Source organism: Mytilus trossulus, chromosome 8, assembly GCF_036588685.1.
Source record: "Mytilus trossulus isolate FHL-02 chromosome 8, PNRI_Mtr1.1.1.hap1, whole genome shotgun sequence".
Taxonomy (NCBI): Eukaryota; Metazoa; Mollusca; class Bivalvia; order Mytilida; family Mytilidae; genus Mytilus; species Mytilus trossulus.
This window is the reverse complement of record NC_086380.1, coordinates 41,944,845-41,959,358: the sequence shown is the minus strand read 5'-3', so window position 1 is coordinate 41,959,358 and position 14,514 is coordinate 41,944,845. Positions and strand designations below refer to the sequence as shown.

The following is a 14,514-nucleotide window of genomic DNA, read 5'->3' as shown; positions in this document are numbered from 1 at the left end:
ATTTTCTTAATTTGTCACTTGTTATTAAAGGTAACTTTGTGTCTTTATTTTTCGAACACCACTTTCATATGAACTTTCTTCTTAAAAGGGTACGGCGTAAGGCAAATATCTAGATTCATTGTTCCACTTTCAAGATGGTGAGTTTTCCTTTATAAGCAAACTATGCATGTCTTTCATTAGTGATTGGATATGCCTTCTTATTTAAATAAAACATTTTTGTGTAAATAACTAAAGAACAATATAATTTAGATAGAAATCGACCTTATGCAAAAAAAATCTTAATTTGAGTTTTGTTCATATCAATTTTGCTGATAGTCATACAATTTATATACAAAAAACCGTTTTACTCTAACTTTCTTTTTTTAAAAGTTTCGCCATTTCAAAGTTTTGACGGATAGTTATATTTTTACATCAGATCTCACGACAACGTCATGAAATTAACGTTATCGTGCATTGATTTTATTCTGTATCGGTCCTTTTCTCGCAATAAAGAGAGACATGAAATCATACATTGGTATACAATATTTAATAAAATTTATAAGATTGTTACAATGAAGCAATACATGATTCTCAAGTTTTCAATCTAACTTTAACCAGTATATGTAAAGTGTTACTCCTCTGAAGCACGAGGACAAAATTCGTCACGGAAATTAAACTGAACAAAAGGACGGACTTCATTGTACAGATAACGCCTTCTCTCCTCTGTCAGCCCTGCTGGCTGAATAACTTCTGGAAGTGTCGTGAGCAACTCCGGTAGGTTTGCGCTTTCCTTTAGGAGGACCAGTCTTTTCTCCGGTTCATCAAGAGTTTCTCTCGCAAATACGACTCCTACTTCGTCACTGGTAAATCTGAAGTGATGGAATTTTCCTATACCTCTGAGTGGTTTAAAATATTTAGTGAAGAAACTATCCCATCTGTACCACTTTAAGCTGTTTTCGTCATCGTCATTTTCATTGAAAACTTCTGACCTATTGCATTTGGCAGAATTGTCAACGATTTTAACCAGTTGCGAAACAGTGTTTACGTCCGACTTTCTAAATTTTTTTTTCAACATGCCAAAACATGCGTCACATAAACATTTTGTGTGCCCAGCAATCATAAAATGCAAATTAATAGTTTTGTGTAAACCCTTTGCGCACCTCCACAACAGATAATGTAAAGTAGTTTTATTTTTGTTTTGTCCCACGGAATTATCAGCATGAAAATGACACGCTTTTTCACCGTAAGTATTACCATGCAGATAATGGTGGAGCATACTTAAAACAGCATTGGGTCCATGTGTCCGACTTCCATTTTCTCCGATTGTTTGTTGCTCATCAATCAAATAATTAGTTTGCATTGGAAAGTTTTCATCGCAAACTCCAAATATTTGAACCTTTCGAGGTGTTAAAAAGTAAAGAGCTCCAACTTGTTGAGACGAATGTGGCAAATTTACATATTGTGAAAAGTCAAAAGTGTAATGAACATTTTCAAAATTTTTTGAACATGGAGTGTTATACCGTCCTATTGGAGACTCAGCTAACTTTAATTCATCACGTGATCTTTGTGTACATAATTTATAATATTCACGCTCCGTCCGCGCAGACTGTATATGGTCAATCAATTTTTGAGTTGTCACTAATTTCGCGTCTTCTGAAATAGATCCGGAAATATCCTCCCTCAACTGAAAACACGTTTTACACAGATCCGTCTTTGGTTTCATAAATTGAATATGAGGGACACATGCATTCCAAACTTCTTTAAATACGGTTAGTTGAACATATTGTTGTTCTGAGTTAACGCATGAACTAACATATTTGGAGTGTACATATTTCTTGCTCTCGCTACAAGGTAGTAGAATAGGAGGGGTATTGTCGGTTGCCCGAGGCGCAGCCGGGAGAGGGAGACCAAATTCATCAGCATACCGCTTGATAAATTTTATCGTATTTTCAATCACTTCAAATGAATGTCCGTGATTCGATTTTCTTCCACTAAGACCATGTGATCGAGGGGTTACGCCATTTGCATTTAAGTGCTGTTTTAAACTTTTAAATTCGCTCCTCCCAATGTTATAAATATTTCTCCATGTGAACTCGCATATCTCAACTCCTTGAAAAGAATATCGGTATCGTTTTCGTTCTCTCTTTCCTCCTCTGAAAACCGAGTCTGTTATTTCTAAATTTTCTAATTTTGAAAGCAAGTATATGTCACGCTCTGCTTTTGTAAATTCACAAACAGATAACGATACATCATAGGCCTGTTCTCTGAATGTGGAAAGCTTTGTAAAACATTTTTTTGTACAATTACAGTCGTTAGCAAATAGAGCATTTATTCGAAGTTGGGAAGGATCCTCCAATTCATCATTTGGAATAAGAGAACATGTATTTTCCGATTGATCTTGAATGACGGAAGTGGAATAAAATTCCCGGGCCCTAGCTTGAATTGTGTCACATGTATTTTCAATATCAGATTCGTCATTTTCAATATCGGAATCGCTGTTATCAGACACATTCAGTTCATTATTGCTTGATGCCAAAACCTCTGGTATTGACCCTATATATTGTTCAAAATAGGCAACTGCTTCATTTTCTAGTTCTTCGCATCCTATGTTATTGAACCAGTCCATTTCAGAAATTTACTACAACATTAAAAAGGAATGAAATTTAAGACACATTGAACCAAGAGAATTTTTCTATACGACTGGTTGTCGCGCTTTGCGCCATTAAAGTTCACCAGTGATTTGTGACAGAAAGATCAAAATCTCAAATACTATCTATGTAAATTAGAGTAGTTCAAATTTGAAAATAAACGGTTTTTTTAAATGAAATTTTGGTTTATTTTAATAAATCACAGTTAACATCTTCCAAAATTGTTACCTTAATCACGCAGACGGACGGACGGACGCAAAATTGTAAGACCCACGGATGCATAGATCAGGAATTTTATTACCCGAATACTAATTTTAAAGTTGTCGGGATATGAAAAAGAAGGTTTAAAAGGTTTTATTTTGAAAGTTATTTGTTTTCGAAATACATGTACACATGTATTATGCAAATGTTTTTCTCTTTCTTTCAATTTCTAAATAGAAATGTCATTGAACTAAATTACACGCAAAACATTTCTAAATTTCTGAATAGATAAGAACAGATAAATTGCACGCAAATAGTACAAAATCCACCTAGAGCACGTCTTTGTCTTTGTTTAATATTGTATATTTGTGTAAATGTTTCTTTTTAGATTTTCCAAAATGCAACGGTACAATATGAATATATTTTGACTTAATTTTGTTTTTGCGTGTGTCACTGTCATGACTGTGTGTAGCAAAGTTTTTCAATACAACACAAATTTCGTTTTAAACTACTAGAAATAGTTTTTTCAGAATATTACTTTAGTTTAGTTCAGCTTAAGAATTGTATACAATTATTTCTTAAGACTGGTGTTATATGCCACTGAACGAAATGAAAATAAATTTTACTAAAATAGATAGTACTTTCACTTTGTATAAAAAGTAAAAATAGATCGTGAACGTAAAAATAGTTCAATATCCAGAACGTATTAGGAAATACATACCTTAGCAAAACAATGTATTCCTGTTAGCCAAAACTGATACTAAGGTTGAAAAATATGTTATTTAGAAAAGGACAGAATCCAGGAACATTTTTTTATTAAAGCAGACGACACGCGACACGCAGGTGACGGTTCCCAGATAATTTGGAAATGTTCATGTCGGACCGGATAAAGCGGTTTCCGTGAAAGATTAAGAATTTTTTACTAAACTTATCTGAAATACTATCATGACTATACTAGTTTTGTCCTATATGTATGTACTACGTTAGCTAAAAGCCCGATTTATTCAGATTAACATTGTATGGTTTCCCCGTATGTTTTTTTTTTTACAAATTTCATATAAAACCCCACTAACAAAAATGTGAAGACATATTATGTTGGATTTTCACAAAATTAATACGGAGTTAAAAGACGTAGAATCGTCTTAAGTATACTAGTTTAATTTGTCATAGTTTTGTCGTCCATTACTTTTGTTTCTCATATGAACATGTATAACAGTTTTTACAATCTAATTTCGTTGAAATACATAAGAAATCTCTGAACAAAAACAATACTGGTTATATAACCAAAAATTGAAAACGTTTTACAACAAAAATCTATCCAAATAAACAAATATAACTGTGACAATTCTGCTTCTATTGGTACCTAGTACATTAAAATCCGACCAGAAATGTCCCCACAATAATTTTTTTGAAAAAACGTAGTTTTGTAAGATAGCGACATGTTTTTTTTTATAACGTCAGAAACTTCCTGTATGAAAACTTGTGAAACTTTATCGTAACGTTACTCGGTTTGACGTCGAATTGCATAAGGTCGATTTCTATCCGACGCGGCTCATATGCTTCAATATGAAAACATATGCTAGTGCGTATAAGCAATTAATTTTCTGTTTACTACACAATTATATTAGTTAAATGCTTATCATTAATGGCAGCATTATGTTTTATATTAAAGCAGGTTAAAGTTCATGCAACTAAAATTGATAAACATAAGTTGGTATTTGCCTTAAGGATGATAATTTTTTGATAAATAAAAGGGACCTTTGGGTGAATAAAATAGGTAAATATGGGACCTTTGGGCGAATTCAAAAATAAAAAATAGTTTCTTCATCGGAATTTTTGTTTCCAGTATTCAGTTTAATTATTAGTATTTTTTCAAAAACGGACAGTAATATGTTCTCCATTTGTCACTTGTTATTTAAGGTCACTTTGTGTCTTTATTTTTCGAAAACCACTTTCATATCAACTTTCTTCTTAAAAGGGTACGGCGTAAGGCAAATATCTCGATTCATTGTTCCGCTTTCAAGATGGTGAGATTTCCTTTATTAGCAAACTCCGCATGTCTTTCATTACTGATTGGATATGCCTTGTTATTAAAATAAAACATTTTGGTGTAAATAACTAAAGAACTATCTATGCTTCAGTATGAAAATATTTTCTAGTGTGTATAAGCAATTAATTATCTATTTACCACACAATTATATTAGTTAAATGCTAATCATTAATGGCAGCATTATGTTTTATATTAAAGAATGTTAAAGTTCATGCAACTAAAATTGATAAACATTAGTTGGACTTTGCCTTAAGGATGATATTTTTTTTGATAAATAAAAGGGACCTTTGGGTGAATAAAAAAGGTAAATATGGGACCTTTGGGCGAATTCAAAAATAAAAAATAGTTTCTTCATCGGAATTATTTTTTTCCAATATTCTATTTAATTATTAGTATTGTATCAAAAAAGGACAATACTATGTTTTACATTTGTTACTTGTTATTTAAGGTAACTTTGTGTATTTATTTTTCGAACACCACTTTCATATGAACTTTCTTCTTAAAAGGGTATGGCGTAAGGCAAATATCTAGATTCATTGTTCCGCTTTCAAGATGGTGAGTTTTCCTTTATTAGCAAACTCTGCATGTCTTTCATTAGTGATTGGATATGCCTTCTTATTTAAATAAAACATTTTTGTGTAAATAACTAAAGAAAAACAAATGCTTAAATATGAAAATATATTCTAGTGGGTATAAGCAATTAATTGTCTATTTACCACACAATTATATTAGTTAAATGCTAATCATTGATGGCAGCATTATGTTTTATATTAAAGAATGTTAAAGTTATTGCAACTAAAATTGATAAACATTAGTTGGACTTTGCCTTAAGGATGATATTTTTTTTGATAAATAAAAGGGACCTTTGGGTGAATAAAAAAGGTAAATATTGGACCTTTGGGCGAGTTCAAAAATTAAAAAAATAGTTTCTTCATCGGAATTATTTCTTTCCAATATTCTATTTAATTATTAGTATTGGTTAAAAAAAGGACAATACTATGTTCTACATTTGTTACTTGTTATTTAAGGTAACTTTGTGTCTTTATTTTCCGAACACCACTTTCATATCAACTTTCTTCTTAAAAGGGTATAGCGTAAGGCAAATATCTTGATTCATTTTTCCGCTTTCAAGATAGTGAGTTTTCCTTTATTAGCAAACTATGCATGTCTTTCACTACTGATTGGATATGCCTTGTTATTTAAATAAAACATTTTTGTGTAAATAACTAAAGAACAATCTATGCTTCAATATAAAAATATTTACTAGTGCGTATAAGCAATTAAGTATCTATATACTACACTGTTATATTAGTAAAATGCTTATCATTGAAGGCAACATTATGTTTTATATGCAACTAAAATTGATAAACATAGGTTGGTATTTGCCTTAAGGTTGATAATGTGTTGATCATTTAAAGGGACCTTTGGGTGAATAAAATAAGTAAATATGGGACCTTTGGGCGAATTCAAAAATAAAAAAAAGTTTCTTCATCGGAATTATTTCTTTACAATATTCTATTTAATTATTAGTATTGTATCAAAAAAGGACAATAATATTTTCTTAATTTGTCACTTGTTATTTAAGGTAACTTTGTGTCTTTATTTTTCGAACACCACTTTCATATGAACTTTCTTCTTAAAAGGGTACGGCGTAAGGCAAATATCTAGATTCATTGTTCCACTTTCAAGATAGTGAGTTTTCCTTTATAAGCAAACTCTGCATGTCTTTCATTAGTGATTTGATATGCCTTCTTATTTAAATAAAACATTTTTGTGTAAATAACTAAAGAACAATATATGCTTCAATATGAAAACATATGCTAGTGCGTATAAGCAATTAATTATTCTGTTTACTACACAATTATATTAGTTAAATGCTTATCATTAATGGCAGCATTATGTTTTATATTAAAGCAGGTTAAAGTTCATGCAACTAAAATTGATAAACATAAGTTGGTCTTTGCCTTAAGGATGATAATTTTTTGATAAATAAAAGGGACCTTTGGGTGAATAAAATAGGTAAATATGGGACCTTTGGGCGAATTCAGAAATAAAAAAAAGTTTCTTCATCGGAATTATTTCTTTCCAATATTCTATTTAATTATTAGTATTGTATAAAAAAAGGACAATAATATGTTCGTCATTAGTCATTTGTTATTTAAGGTAACTTTGTGTCTTTATTTTTCGAACACCACCTTCATATGACCCTTCTTCTTTAAAGGGTTTGGCGTGAGGCAAATATTTTGTTTCATTGTTCCGCTTTCAAGATTGTCAGTTTTCCTTAATTAGCAAACTCCCCATATTTTCTATTTCTAATCGGATATGATTTTGTATTTAAATACAACATTTTTGTGTAAATAACTTAAGAACAATATATGCTTCAATATGAAAACATATTATAGTGCGTATAAGCAATTAATTATCTGTTTACTACACAATTATATTAGTTAAATGCTTATCATTAATGACAGCATTATGTTTTATATTAAAGAAGGTTAAACTTCATGCAACTAAAACTGTTAAACATAAGTTGGTCTTTGCCTTAAGGATGATAATTTTTTAATAAATAAAAGGGACCTTTGGATGATTAAAATAGGTAAATATGGGGCCTTTGGGCGAATTCAAAAATAAAAAGTAGTTTTGTCATCGGAATTATTTCTTTCCAATATTCTATTTAATTATTATTATTGTATCAAAAAAGGACAATACTATGTTCTACATTTGTTACTTGTTATTTAAGGTAACTTTGTGTCTTTATTTTCCGAACACCACTTTCATATCAACTTTCTTCTTAAAAGGGTATAGCGTAAGGCAAATATCTTGATTCATTTTTCCGCTTTCAAGATAGTGAGTTTTCCTTTATTAGCAAACTATGCATGTCTTTCACTATAGATTGGATATGCCTCGTTATTTAAATAAAGCATTTTTGTGTAAATAACTAAAGAAAAATATATTCTTCAATATGAAAATATATTCTATTGCGTATAAGCAATTAATTATCTATTTACCACACAATTATATTAGTTAAATGCTAATCATTAATGGCAGCATTATGTTTTATATTAAAGAATGTTAAAGTTATTGCAACTAAAATTGATAAACATTAGTTGGTCTTTGCCTTTAGGTTGATAATGTTTTGATCAATTAAAGGGACCTTTGGTTGAATAAAATAAGTAAATATGGGACCTTTGGGCGAATTCAGAAATAAAAAAAAAGTTTCTTCATCGGAATTATTTCTTTCCAATATTCTATTTAATTATTAGTATTGTATCAAAAAAGGACAATAATATGTTCGTCATTAGTCATTTGTTATTTAAGGTAACTTTGTGTCTTTATTTTTCGAACACCACCTTCATATGACCCTTCTTCTTTAAAGGGTTTGGCGTGAGGCAAATATTTTGTTTCATTGTTCCGCTTTCAAGATTGTCATTTTTCCTTAATTAGCAAACTCCCCATATTTTCTATTTCTAATCGGATATGATTTTGTATTTAAATACAACATTTTTGTGTAAATAACTTAAGAACAATATATGCTTCAATATGAAAACATATTATAGTGCGTATAAGCAATTAATTATCTGTTTACTACACAATTATATTAGTTAAATGCTTATCATTAATGACAGCATTATGTTTTATATTAAAGAAGGTTAAACTTCATGCAACTAAAACTGTTAAACATAAGTTGGTCTTTGCCTTAAGGATGATAATTTTTTGATAAATAAAAGGGACCTTAAGATGATTAAAATAGGTAAATATGGGACCTTTGGGCGAATTCAAAAATAAAAAGTAGTTTTGTCATCGGAATTATTTCTTTCCAATATTCTATTTAATTATTAGTATTGTATCAAAAAAGGACAATAAATATTTTCTTCATTTGTCACCTGTTATTTCAGATAACTTTGTGTCTTTATTTTCCGAACACCACTTTCATATCAACTATCTTCTTAAAGGGGTACGGCGTAAGGCAAATATCTTGATTCATTGTTCCGCTTTCAAGATGGTGAGTTTTCCTTTATAAGCAAACTCTGCATGTCTTTCATTACTGATTGGGTATGCCTTTTTATTTAAATAAAACATTTTTGTGTAAATAAATAAAGAACAATCTATGCTTCAATATGAAAATATATTCTAATGCGTATAAGCAAGTAATTATCTATGAACTTCACTATTATATTCGTAAAATGCTTATCATTAATGACAGCACTATGCTTTATATCAAAGAAGGTTAAATGTCATGCTACTAAAATTCATAAACGTAAGTTGGGCATTACCTTAAGGTTTGCATTTTTTTCATAAATAAAAGGGACCTTTGGGTGAATAAAATAAGTAAATATGGGACCTTTGGGCGAATTCAAAAATAAAAAATAGTTTCTTCATCGGAGTTATTTCTTTCCGATATTCTGTTTAATTATTAATGTTGTATCAAAAAAGGACAATAATATGTTCTTCATTTGTCACTTGTTATTTAAGGTAACTTTGTGTCTCTTTTTTCGAACACCACCTTCATATGACCTTTCTTCTTAAAAGGGTAAGGCGTTAGGCAAATGTCTTGATTCATTGTTCCGTTTTCAAGAATGTGAGTTTTCCTTCATTAGCAAACTCTGCATGTCTTTCATTATTGATTGGATATGCCTTGTTATTTAGATAAAACATTTTTGCGTAAATAACTAAAGAACAATTTATGCTTCAATATGAAAATGTTTTCTAGTACGTATAAGCAATTAATTATCTATATACTACACTGTTATATTAGTTAAATGCTTACCATTAATGACAGCATTATGTTTTATATTAAAGAAGGTTAAAGTTCATGCAACAAAAATTGATAAACATAAGTTGGTATTTGCCTTAAGGTTGATAATGTTTTGATCAATTAAAGGGAACTTTGGGTATATAAAATAAGTAAATATGGGACCTTTGGGCGTCATCGGAATTATTTCTTTCCAATATTCTATTTAATTATTAGTATTGTATCAAAAAAGGACAATAAATATTTTCTTCATTTGTCACCTGTTATTTAAGATAACTTTGTGTCTCTTTTTTCGAACACCACCTGCATATGACCTTTCTTCTTAAAAGGGTAAGGCGTTAGGCAAATGTCTTGATTCATTGTTCCGTTTTCAAGAATGTGAGTTTTCCTTCATTAGCAAACTCTGCATGTCTTTCATTATTGATTGGATATGCCTTGTTATTTAGATAAAACATTTTTGCGTAAATAACTAAAGAACAATTTATGCTTCAATATGAAAATGTTTTCTAGTACGTATAAGCAATTAATTATCTATATACTACACTGTTATATTAGTTAAATGCTTACCATTAATGACAGCATTATGTTTTATATTAAAGAAGGTTAAAGTTCATGCAACAAAAATTGATAAACATAAGTTGGTATTTGCCTTAAGGTTGATAATGTTTTGATCAATTAAAGGGAACTTTGGGTATATAAAATAAGTAAATATGGGACCTTTGGGCGAATTCAAAAATAAAAAGTAGTTTTGTCATCGGAATTATTTCTTTCCAATATTCTATTTAATTATTAGTATTGTATCAAAAAAGGACAATAAATATTTTCTTCATTTGTCACCTGTTATTTAAGATAACTTTGTGTCTTTATTTTCCGAACACCACTTTCATATCAACTTTCTTCTTAAAAGGGTACGGCGTAAGGCAAATATCTTGATTCATTTTTCCGCTTTCAAGATGGTGAGTTTTCCTTTATAAGCAAACTCTGCATGTCTTTCATTACTGATTGGGTATGCCTTTTTATTTAAATAAAACATTTTTGTGTAAATAAATAAAGAACAATCTATGCTTCAATATGAAAATATATTCTAATGCGTATAAGCAAGTAATTATCTATGAACTTCACTATTATATTCGTAAAATGCTTATCATTAATGACAGCATTATGCTTTATATCAAAGAAGGTTAAATGTTATGCTACTAAAATTCATAAACGTAAGTTGGGCATTACCTTAAGGTTTGCATTTTTTCATAAATAAAAGGGACCTTTGGGTGAATAAAATAAGTAAATATGGGACCTTTGGGCGAATTCAAAAATTAAAAAAAGTTTCTTCATCGGAATTATTTCTTTCTAATATTCTATTTAATTATTAGTATTGTATCAAAAAAGGACAATAATATTTTCTTAATTTGTCACTTGTTATTTAAGGTAACTTTGTGCCTTTATTTTTCGAACACCACTTTCATATGAACTTTCTTCTTAAAAGGGTATGGCGTAAGGCAAATATCTAGATTCATTGTTCCGCTTTCAAGATGGTGAGTTTTCCTTTATTAGCAAACTCTGCATGTCTTTCATTAGTGATTGGATATGCCTTCTTATTTAAATAAAACATTTTTGTGTAAATAACTAAAGAAAAACAAATGCTTCAATATGAAAATATATTCTATTGCGTATAAGCAATTAATTATCTATTTACCACACAATTATATTAGTTAAATGCTAATCATTAATGGCAGCATTATGTTTTATATTAAAGAAGGTTAAAGTTCATGCAACTAAAACTTTAACATGTGTTTTCCAACATAGATAGGTACCACATTAAGCGGGAAACACGAAAAACCATCGTAAAAGCCAAGAAAATCAACATAAAGGCAAATATCAATTATAGTGAAAATCTCCCCCTGCACCGCCCAGACATGCGATTGAGGTATATTATAGCTCAAACTAATTCCTAGGGTGTCTACTACATGCCTGAATTTTTATTTATACTGAAATATGTGAACGTTTGCCAGGAAAATATTTAATCGACCCCTACCCCCAACTTGGATAGCTAGACGCCAATATTGAACATACCTACCCCGGATCTTTTCACCCTAGAGACCAAACTGAGCATGTCATTGGTCTATACAAGGTGTCATTCTTACCTTAAAGGCATTGTCTAACTTTAACATGTGTTTTCCAACCTAAATAGGTGCCTCATTAAGCGGGAAACACGAAAAACCATCATAAAAGCCTAGAAAACCAACATAAAGGCAAATATCAATTATAGTGAAAATCTTCCCCCAGCACCGCCCAGACATGCCATTGAGGTATTTATAACTCAAACTGATGCTTAGGGTGTCTACTACATGCCTGAACCTTAATTTATACTGATATATGTGAACGTAAGCCAAGACATTATTTAATCAACCCCCACTCTCTATTTGGATAGCCAGACGCCAATATTGACCATACCTACCCCGGATCTTTTCACCCTAGAGACAAAACTGAGCATGTCATTGGTCTATACAAGGTGTCATTTTTACCGTAAAGGCCTTGTCTAACTTTAACCTGTGTTTTTCAACATAAATAGGTGCCTCATTAGGCGGAAAACACGAAAAACCATCATAAAAGCCTAGAAAACCAACATAAAGGCAAATATCAATTATAGTGAAAATCTTCCCCGGCACCGCCCAGACATGCCATTGAGGTATGTTATAGCTCAAACCAATGCATAGGGTGTCTTCTACATGCCGGAATTTTTATTTATACTGAAACATGTGAACGTAAGCCAAACAAATATTTCATCGACCCCTACTCCAAATTTAGATCGACAGACGCCAATATAGACCATACCTACCCGGGATCTATTCACCCTAGAGAACAAACTGAGCATGTCATTGGTCTATACAAGGTGTCATTTTTACCGTAAAGGCCTTGGCTAACTTTAACATGTGTTTTCCAACATAAATAGGTGCCTCATTAAGCAGAAAACACGAAAAACCATCATAAAAGCCAAGAAAACCAACATAAAGGCAAATATCAATTATAGTGAAAATCTTCCTCCAGCACCGCCCAGACATGCCATTAAGGTTTATTATAGCTCAAACTAATGCTTAGGGTGTCTAATACATGCCTGAATCTTTATTTATATTGAAATATGGGAAAGTAAGCCAAGAAAATATTTCATCGACCCCTACCCCGAATGTGGATAGCCAGACGCAAATATTGACCATACCTACCCCGGATCTTTTCACCCTAGAGAACAAACTGAGCATGTCATTGGTCTATACAAGGTGTCATTTTTACCGTAAAGGCCTTGGCTAACTTTAACATGTGTTTTCCAACATAAATAGGTGCCTCATTAAGCGGGAAACATGAAAAACCATCATAAAAGCCAAGAAAACCAACATAAAGGCGAATATCAATTATAGTGAAAATCTCCCCCCCCCCCCCCCCAGCACGCCCAGACATACCATTAAGGTTTATTATAGCTCAAACTAATGTTTATGGTGTCTACTACATGCCTGAATTTTTATTTATACTGAAATATGTGAACGTAAGCCAAAAAATTATTTCGTCGACCCCTACTCCCAATTTGGATCGTCAGACGCCAATATTGACCATTACTACCCCGAATCTTTTCACCCTAGAGACAAAACTGAGCATATCATTGGTCTGTACAAGCTGTCATTTTTACCGTAAAGGACTTGTCTAACTTTACATGTGTCTTCCAACTTAATTAGGTGCCTCATTAAGCGGAAAACACGAAAAACCATCATAAAAGACTAGAAATCCACATAAAGGCTAATATCAATTATAGTGAAAATCTTCCACCAGCACCGCCCAGACATGCCATTGAGGTATATTATAGATCAAACTAATGCTTAGGGTGTCTACTACATGCCTGAATATTTATTTATACTGAAATATGCGAATGTAAGCAAGAATAGTATTTAATCGACCCCTACCCCCAATTTGGATAGCCAGACGCCAATATTGACCATACCTACCCCGGATCTTTTCACCCTAGAGACAAAACTGAGCATGTCATTGGTCTATACAAGGTGTCATTTTTACCGTAAAGGCATTGGCTAAATTTAACATGTGTCTTCCAACTTAATTAGGTGCCTCATTAAGCGGAAAACACCAAAAACCATCATAAAAACCTAGAAAACCAACATAAAGGCAAATATCAATTATAGTAAAATTCTTCTCCCGGCACCGCCCAGACATGCCATTGAGGTATATTATAGCTCAAACTAATGCTTAGGGTGTCTACTACATGCCTGAACCTTAATTTATTCTGAAATATGTGAACGTAAGCCAAGACAATATTTAATCGACCCCCACCCTCTATTTGGATAGCCAGACGCCAATATTGACCATACCTACCCCGGATCTTTTCACCCTTGAGACCAAATTGAGCATGTCATTGGTCTATACAAGGTGTCATTTTTATCGTAAAGGCCTTGTCTAACTTTAACCTGTGTTTTTCAACATAAATAGGTGCCTCATTAGGCGGAAAACACGAAAAACCATCATAAAAGCCAAGAAAATCAACATCAAGGCAAATATCAATTATAGTGAAAATCTTCCCCCAGCACCGCCCAGACATGCCATTGAGGTATATTATAACTCAAACTAATGCTTAGGGTGTCTACTACATACCTGAATCTTCATTTATACTGACGTATGCGAACGTAAGCCAACAAAATATTTAATCGACCCCTACTCCCAATTTGGATCGCCAGGCGCCAATATAGACCATACCTACCACGAATCTTTTCACCCTAGAGACAAAACTGAGCATGTCATTGGTCTATACAAGGTGTCACTCTTACCTTAAAGGCATTGTCTAACTTTAACATGTGTTTTCCAACCTAAATAGGTGCCTCATTAAGCGG

The 14,514-nt window shown here is 31.7% G+C and overlaps 1 protein-coding gene across 1 annotated transcript; it reads right to left on the bottom strand.

The window, feature by feature from the left end:
- Window positions 1-466: 466 nt before the first annotated feature.
- On the bottom strand, window positions 467-14,290 carry LOC134727675 (uncharacterized). Its single transcript, XM_063592055.1, has 3 exons — window positions 14,279-14,290; window positions 3,550-3,569; window positions 467-1,823 (listed from the first exon to the last, which is right to left on the bottom strand). The coding sequence occupies exons 1-3, from the start codon at window positions 14,288-14,290 to the stop codon at window positions 611-613; spliced, it is 1,245 nt and encodes a 414-aa protein (XP_063448125.1). The 3' UTR covers window positions 467-610.
- Between the last annotated feature and the right edge of the window lie 224 nt (window positions 14,291-14,514).